Here is an 8,889-nt window from a genome sequence, read left to right as displayed (position 1 = left end):
GGTCTCCAGATGTCTTTTCTGTCAGAAAGCACCCTGTTTCCCTCTGACAGAGCAGATCACTGATGGCAGGAAGCCACATGGGGATACAGTTATGTTAGCATGGCACAAAGCACCACCACACTCAATCGGATTAGTCATGCTAGTTAATTAAAGACTTAAGGTAAATGCAGGTTTAGTCCTTTTTTTTTTTTAAAGCCAAAGATCAGAGAGGAATTAAGGGAATCCTTCAGTTTGATGTATTGATGGAAATTGCAATGTGACATCTAGCAAACAACATATAAATAACTTAAAGGGCATCTTAAATGCATTCCCATGAAATTTTTAGAGCTACTGTAATATAAGCCACTACCTGTCATGAATCCCAAATAACCTTGGCTCTACCCTCTTAGTTCAGCCCAGTGCGCCTCATTCCTTATTACTGGCCTGACAAGGAAATGTTTACCCATCCGACAAGAGACAAGCCATTTCATAGTCAGAAAAAGCAATTTCACCTGACTGGAGTAGCACACTATGTCCCCATATCCTTGCTGGCTATAATTTTGTTGTCATTTTGTGTGCCGTGATCACATCATTGAAGTGACAGTGCTGGGCATTAGGTAAAGTCCCTAAGCTGGTGCTCACTTTCAGGCTTTTTCTCTCCTTGTCATTCACATTGATTGGATTAGACCCAGGTGGCGAGCAGATTCCTTTGGCACAACAATAATAATAAAAAAAAAGTAATGATGATAATAAATTAAAAAAGATGACATGATGGTTGAAGGAAACACGTTTTTTTTTTTTATTTTTATCCTCAAATAAACTTTATTAACCAGACCTTGAGAAAAGCATTCTCTTTGTGATTATTTTATAGCTCTTTGGTTCAGTTTGGATATACAGTATTCTATAATATGACTGTACCAATAAAATGTAAATGTATGCATATATGCACAAATTAGCATTTAAAAAAAATCATTTTTGAATATAAATATAGCGATAAATGCTGTTCACAGTGAGTCACTGCATTATGCTCAGCTGGTCAAAGGAGGGTTTCTGCATGGCAGAAGGCAGACATCCTAACCTGCACAGCTCTATATCTCCCCGAGGGACAAAGCTGGCCATGGGCACAACAAATCAGCCCCCACTGTCCACTGAGCCAATAAAGAGAAGACTTTGTCTGATAAACAGGCATCACAGCACCTGGGGAAACACACCGAGTTGCTGCATGGCTGATTCAACAATTGGTTTGTTCGGTGGGGAGAAGAAAAGCATCTTGCTTATTAAAGATCAGCAATGGAAGTGAACCATAATCCTGTAATGAGTAGAGCAGAGAGTGGCCTCTTTTCCTTGGGCAAAGACAAGCCTGTGCTTGCATGTTTTTTTAGAAATAGATTGCTGGACCCAGTAGCCCTTCTGTAATGACCCCTCTTGTTAACTTCAGAAATTCATGGCTGTTCATTAGAGGCACAAGCTGGTGGTCCTACACACCCATAAAATAGGCTTTTACTGGAGCACCATTAACCTTATTTTGTTCACGTTTGTTCTGCGCACCATAGCTGGTTAGTCATACTGCAAAAAGTTGTTTAGTGAAACGAAAACATTCATGTTGAGATTGCAATCACAAGCACTGAAATGGCATTTCTAAGATTTTTCACCCATGGAAAGGACAGGCAACATATTTGTTATGAGCCCACATTGTAGCTGAATTGTTCCCCATGAAGAATTTCAAAGAAATCGTCCAAAAAGGTGCTCAGTTGCAATTTACAGAGACATCACAGTCATCACACCGCTTACCTTTAGTATAGGAGCAGCAGTACAGGTTAACATGGAAGGTGTTTATACCAGCAGCAGACACTTTTTCTCTGCTGAGGACTGAGTGACTGTAACTAAATAATGATAAGAAAAAGCCCCTCATTGTCTCTTCTCAATCAAAATTGATCCATAATACTACATGGCAGTGAGAACTTCAAGTAGTTTTGGACTATTCCTCATAAACCTTTCAGATTTTTAGTTTTTTATTATTGATCTCTGATCTCATTTTTTTTTATTTCTTTGTTTTTTTGTTTCTCTTATGCTCATTTCCCCAGTTATCCCCCCCTCGAAAAAAAAGCAAAAATTGAATGGTTTCAGAATAACCCTCAGCCTGCAGTCCCAAAAGTATTTAGTATTTGGGAGCTCCTCCAGTGAGCTGTGTTTGCCACGGCAGCCTCTGTTATCAGTGCACCGCTTCATAAGTTTCGGTGCATGAAATATTAACCAGCCCTGGGACTCATAAACACATCCTCAGCGCGACGCCATGATTTCACGCTATATCACAAACATTTTAAGGTTTCGGATGCCCTGCCTGCCATGGACTGTCATTTTTAGCGTGTTAATAATATATCTTCGTTTCTTCTGCGGACACACTTTAGCACTCATGGCGCATGAATAGGTAAATAACGCGGGTAAAGGTAAATAACACAGTTGGTTGAAGGAAAAACAGCCCTTATAATTACATCGGGCTTCTCTGATTTCTGTGTTTCCTTTTTAAAAAAAAAATATTATTATCATTATTATCATCGGGAGAAAACAGTCGGAGTCCATATGTTTTAAACACATATAGGCCCGTGTCACACTACAAACAAATCACTTTGCTCACGGCGCTCCTCGGATTGTCCTAATTAAGAGCTGTCTAATTAAATTACAACCTTGAGTTAACCAATGGCAGCACTTGTTTCATTAGCAAAGCGGGGAGAGGGAAGGAGAGAAAATCCACCCTGATTGCTGGATGGTGTCAATTGGCTAATTTGCCGCCTTCCGTTCTTCAAGTCATCGCAAGGCGTTTTCAAAGTGTTAGATGAGGAAAGGCGTGTGCAAAAGCTTGTGATATAGGTTGAGCTAATAGTTGCTTCCTATTGAGCTATGCAGGTCGAGAATTGCATCTCGCTGGCGAGTGATCTCTCCAAGAAATTTATGAATGTGGGCAGTGGCTTTGCGAGCTCCAATGGATCAGAGCTTTCGTTGCAGGACCATCCTATTATATCTGCAAGTGACAACCTGGAGAGAAGTTCACCTCTGAAAAAAAACTCCAGGGAGATGACGAATCAGTCAGAGGCAGACAATTTTCCCGACTCCAAGGACGCATCAGGGGACGTCCAGAGGGGCAAACTCTCTCCTGATCTTCACGGAGTCTCTGACATCCGTCATAATTTCGATGGATCTGCAGGAGAAAGGTGCATCTTTTCTCCGTCTACCCAGCCGCCGTCTGTCTCAGCAGCTCCCGGTGCCATGTTCCCTTATCCGAGCCAGCATGGACCAGCGCACCCCGCCTTTTCTATCGGAAGTCCCAGCCGTTACATGGCCCATCACCCCGTCATAACTAATGGAGCTTACAACAGCCTTTTAACCAACACTTCACCTCAAGGCTACCCGGCAGCGGGTTACCCTTATGCGCAACAATATGGACACACATACCAAGGAGGGGCTTTTTACCAGTTCTCCTCGGCGCAAGCAGGACTGGTTCCGGGGAAAGCGCAGGTGTATCTGTGCAACAGGGCCCTGTGGCTTAAGTTTCACCGACACCAAACAGAGATGATCATCACAAAGCAAGGGCGGTAAGTGCGCTCACGCCTGTCAAAGGCCACAAGGAATAATCCAATCTTTTTCACCCTCTTACATCATAGTCAATGAATGCAAAGTTTTTTTAAAAAAAAGAAAAAAATAGTGTGTTTTATCAAATGAAAAAAAACAAACAAACAAAAAAACGCATAAGCGACTTTGGCTAAAAATAAAAATAAAACAAGACATCAAAATTGATTTGTGTGGCTTTCGATTTGACGAGCATTGCTAAATGTGTTTATTTTTAATTTTTTTTCCCCCCCGCAGACGAATGTTTCCATTTTTAAGCTTCAACATTTCTGGCCTTGACCCCACTGCTCACTACAATATATTCGTGGATGTAATACTCGCTGATCCAAATCACTGGCGATTCCAAGGTGGAAAGTGGGTTCCATGTGGAAAAGCAGACACAAACGTGATAGGTAGCTGTCGTATGTATATATTTTTTGGATAAGATTTTCCACTACAAATCTTTTCTTCTTTCTTTTTTCTTTTTTTTTTTTTTTTTTTTTCAAATCAAACGTTTACGGCCACTGAAGTCTTATTTCTACTTGTATTTTTCTGCAGGAAATAGAGTTTACATGCACCCGGACTCACCGAATACTGGTGCTCATTGGATGCGTCAAGAGATATCGTTTGGAAAGCTAAAGCTCACAAACAACAAAGGTGCCTCCAACAACACGGGGCAGGTAATTCAACACGATAACCACCAGTTCAACCTTAGTGTATTTTTTTAAATATTTTGGCTATTCTGATTAGAACTTTATATGATTCTCCCCCCACCCCCTCTATTTATTGTACCGCTTAATCATTATTAATATTTTTTTCTGAACATGTCTTACTCTCTTTGTGTCTGTATAAACTGCAGTGCAACAATAGCAGTGTATAGTGTAGCGCTTTTATCGTCTCTCCAAACTTTTGAAAGTGTTTTTTTTTTGTTTTTTTTTTTGACGCGCGTCTTCAATTGCAACCCCAGATGGTGGTACTCCAGTCTCTCCACAAGTACCAACCCCGGCTCCACGTGGTGGAGGTCAGTGAGGATGGGACAGAGGACACCAGCCAACCAGGAAGAGTTCAGACTTTCACCTTCACGGAGACGCAGTTCATCGCGGTCACGGCTTACCAGAACACCGATGTAAGACCACCCACAGAAGTCCACTTGTGCACCCTTAACCATTTCAACATCACCGAGGCAGGGAGTCGAAATTTTGCCCATTGAATGGGAATTTAAAATAAATAAATAAATAGATAAAGACCTTAAATTCAAACAGGGATTATCAGCAATTGTCCATTCATTTGCAGGTGTTTTTTTTCCCCCCCAAAAAAAGTTGCAACTCTGCTAAACATCATGGAAACATGCTTTCACCCCCTCTGCATAACAGAGTCATCAGATGACGAACTGTTTTCAGTATTCGCTTCTGTGTGCAGTTTTGCACTGACTAATTGCTAATTTAATTCTTTATGCGGAAAAAATGAGTTTTCGATTTATTTTTATTTTTTTGGATGAATTATGTATTATTCACGATTCAGACTCAAATAGAACGAAAAAGAACAGAACTAGAAGTTTTTTTTTCCTTTAGGCTTCATTGCACTGAACTCCAAACTCAAGTTTTTTCAACATCTGATCACCGAACACACATTTTTTTTCCTCCCTCCCCACAGATCACGCAGCTGAAAATCGACCACAACCCGTTTGCAAAAGGATTTCGGGACAATTATGACACGTAAGCTCGTCCTTTTCCAAACATAATTTCCGTCTTTGTTTTCACAATATCGTGGCTGTGTATTTGTTTACACGTTGCTGGAATTTTAATTCTTAAAAAAAAAAAAGAAAACAAAAAGAAAATAAACCCCTTAACAACAACCAGGTTACCTTTGGAAAAAAGTCGAAAAGAAAGGTGAAAAGCAGCGCTGTAATTCAGAGGATTTGTTTTAGATGCTTCACACCCTGTTTTGACCTCACGTGATTTTTAAAAAATGCAGGAGACGTGGGTTTAAATCAGTTCATTTTGTGCTTTTGCACCGACTCCAAACCGAGGCAAAGATTTTTCATTTAACTGACAGAAATGCCACATAAATGCTGCACAAGAAAAAAAATGACTGAGTCAGTATTTGTTTTTTTTAAATTTTTTTTATCAATAACTGTTCCGCCTTCATTTGAATTCGGCAAGTTTTTTTTTTTTTTGCAGTAAATACGCACACTGAGGAGTGATTGGAAAATCAAGGAGGTTTACAAGATGCTTTTGGTGACTTTTGGTTCTTCTTGGCGACACACCTTTTCACAGTTCAGTCAGATGTTTCTTTATATGAGGGAGAAGACCCATTTCGAGCTTTTTAAAACGCCACAATTATCTCAGTTTTAGAAAGCCGGATTAATTAAAAAAACAACAACATATAACTTGAGAGGTTCCTTATTAAATTTGTGATATGGTATAGATAGGCCCCGTTGACCTAAGTTTCTCTCATTTCTTGACAACCCATCATTGCGCACAAATTAGCATCTGAATTGTCTCTCTGTTTTTCTCTCCATCTTTTCAGTGTCTACACAGGTTGCGACATTGACCGCCTAACTCCATCACCGGGTGACTCTCCGCGTTCACAGATCGTGCCGGGTGCGAGATACGCCATGCCTAGCTCTTTCCTGCAGGACCAATTTGTCAGCACTTATGCCAAATCTCGCTTTCACCCTGGCGTGGGGACTGGTCCTGGCACGGAGCGCAGCGTCCCACTCGGCAACAGCTTGCTATCCCCGCAGCAAACCGAGGAGCCCACTGTTGCCACCCCCCCGCAGCGATGGTTTGTCACCCCTGCCAACAACCGACTGGACTTTGCTGCCTCGGCATACGACGCCGCTGATTTCGCCGGTAACGCAGCCACCTTGCTGTCCTACGCAGCGGCCGGAGTGAAGGCTCTTCCCCTGCCGACAGCGGGCTGCTCCAACCGGCCTCTTGGCTATTACGCAGACCCGTCTGGCTGGGGAGGACGCACGCCGCCGCAGTACTGTGGTGTAAATAGTAAATCCAGCTCGGTCTTTTCCTGCTGGCCCGCCAACACTATCGGCGGCAGAGCATGCACCAACTACCTGTCGGAGGAGGGGGACTCCATTGCCACAGAGAGGTCACCGATCGGTGGCTCGGAGGAGACCAAACCCAAAGACATGACATCTGAGTCGAGCTGGATAGAGACGCCGTCCTCCATTAAATCCATTGATTCGAGTGATTCTGGTATCTTTGAACAGGCCAAACGGAGAAGGATCTCGCCCTCTGCCACACCGGTTCCAGAGACTGTGTCCCCGTTAAAATCTGAGCTGCTGGCACCGAGAGAGTGCGATAAAAACTGTACAAAGGACATTGGTTATTACAGCTTCTATCCTCACAGTTAGAACAAAAGAAATCTATCTATCTATCTATCTATCTATCTATCTATCTATCTATCTATCTATCTATCTATCTATCTATCTATCTATCTATCTATCTATCTATCTATCTATCTATCTATCTATCTATCTATCTATCTATCTATCTATCTATCTATCTATCTTAATCCTCCGCAGTTAATGGCCAAAGTGCACATTTATCTTCTCAGTTCTGCCATAAACTGGGCGCCTTGTCGCCACACTGTTGAATCAGAATCACTGTAATTATGAATATATTGTAAATACTCTGGGACATTTGTGATAGTGTTTTAATGTACACAGAATAAGATGAACTCGCGTCCATAATTGGCCTAGTGTTTTCAAAGCCAACTTTCTTCTGTTAAGTAGCCCAAACTGTTAGTAACTAAAGATATTTAGGAATCTGTACATGAAATGGTCTCGTGTAGCATATACTGACCTAATAATCCCTGTCAGTGGAAAAAAAAAGAAAGAAAAAAAAAGATGTATTTTGTACTTTATGGAAGCAGTAGGCTACTAAAAGTGTAAATGGCGTTACTGATCACTGCTACATTCATTGCGTTCATGTGGTTAAAGAAGTTATAAGTGTTGTAGACTTAGGGGTCTTTCTTCATATTGATTTATATCCCGTCGGTTCATTTTCACAGCCTGTATGCTATGCTGTCGTGAAAAAAAAATCTCTGTATATCTGCTGTAACGTGACTGAAACATAATAAATGATGTTAACTGTATGGTCAGGGCATGTTTGACTCACTCAATCCCGTTCGATTGAAATGATTTGCTTTTCTTTTTTTTTGCAGGGAACTGCAAAGTTCCCATCTGGCATTTTCACATCATGTAGACAATCATTTTAGACATCGACGGAAATAAGAATATATCAATCGCACTAGAGATACCGTGATTTAAGCATCCTTAACAGAGGACGTTCTGTTTCCCCCTGCTCTCCTCCAACACCTGTGGACACCTTGCTGTGCTCTGTGTTCACGGATATACTCCCAATATGAAATAGTGGCTTATATATACAGTATATATATATATAATTTGTCCAAATGTCCGTTTAACTCACAGACTGTGCAACCAAATGTAATGTAACCTAAAAAGGCAGAAAATGGAGTGATTTTGTGTGACCAGCCATCTTTCAGAAGTCTTCCTGTGGAGAGCGCCTCATCCGCCTTTAGATATCTTTTCCTGACTCAACAAATGTTGCCGCAACATTTGGTTGGATTGCCACTGAGACTGCCAAACATTGTGGAGTGCCTTTTTTCGGTCATGGTTGCGCACGATACTGTGAAGATGACACATTTTCTTTTCTTTTCTTTTCTTTTCTTTTCTTTTCTTTCTTTCTTCCTTTTTTGCAGCCAAAGGGAATGCTCCATTAGGAGTCTTGTGAAAATGTGCAAAGCAACAGAACAAGCAAGCAGAAGACAGAGGAACGACCAAAAATAATCCCAGAACGCGAATTCATAAATGTGTGTTGACATTTACTTTCTAAACAACAACAACAACAACAACAACAACAACAACAACAACAACAACAACAACAACAACAACAACAACAACAAAAACATCTATGTGTGCTCTGCTTCAATCATTTGATCCCTTTCGTCACTTGAAAAATCATTGAACGCTGACGTTCAGTAAATGCACTCGAGAATGTGTAGATATAGGAACTTATAGATATCCATAATTAAAACTGATGCATAATAAGCTCAATGTGCGGTTGATTGGAATTCAGCGCGAAGATAAAGCTCACAGCTGTCAGTAAGAGGTGTGGCGTTTAGCTCCTCATGGCGCTCACTTTATCTTCAATATACCTTCCCAGGGATAAACAGCAGATGGCGATAACTGTATGCAGAACGGCCCCTCAGTTTAACGGTCCAGAGGCAGGCCATTTATCCAGAAATGATGTTTTATTCATAAAC

General features: G+C 41.2%; 1 protein-coding gene across 1 annotated transcript; it reads left to right on the top strand.

Moving 5' to 3' along the window:
* The first annotated feature begins 2,877 nt into the window (after positions 1-2,877).
* tbr1b (T-box brain transcription factor 1b) lies at positions 2,878-6,955 on the top strand. The gene is made up of 6 exons (XM_075479734.1): positions 2,878-3,569; positions 3,841-3,995; positions 4,141-4,262; positions 4,550-4,708; positions 5,236-5,297; positions 6,112-6,955. The coding sequence occupies exons 1-6, from the start codon at positions 2,878-2,880 to the stop codon at positions 6,953-6,955; spliced, it is 2,034 nt and encodes a 677-aa protein (XP_075335849.1).
* The last annotated feature ends 1,934 nt before the right edge of the window (positions 6,956-8,889 follow it).

The sequence above is a fragment of the Odontesthes bonariensis genome, chromosome 12 (assembly GCF_027942865.1).
Source record: "Odontesthes bonariensis isolate fOdoBon6 chromosome 12, fOdoBon6.hap1, whole genome shotgun sequence".
NCBI lineage: Eukaryota > Metazoa > Chordata > Actinopteri > Atheriniformes > Atherinopsidae > Odontesthes > Odontesthes bonariensis.
The sequence above is the reverse complement of the archived record's forward strand: the minus strand, read 5'-3'. Positions and strand labels throughout refer to the sequence as shown.

Excerpts from the sequence above, each read along its gene's own strand:
- tbr1b (XM_075479734.1), top strand. The coding sequence starts at position 2,878 with ATGCAGGTCGAGAATTGCATCTCGCTGGCGAGTGATCTCTCCAAGAAA. Across the intron at positions 4,709-5,235 it reads CGGCTTACCAGAACACCGAT|ATCACGCAGCTGAAAATCGA; the intron begins GTAAGACCACCC and ends CCCTCCCCACAG. Across the intron at positions 5,298-6,111 it reads TTTCGGGACAATTATGACAC|TGTCTACACAGGTTGCGACA; the intron begins GTAAGCTCGTCC and ends CCATCTTTTCAG.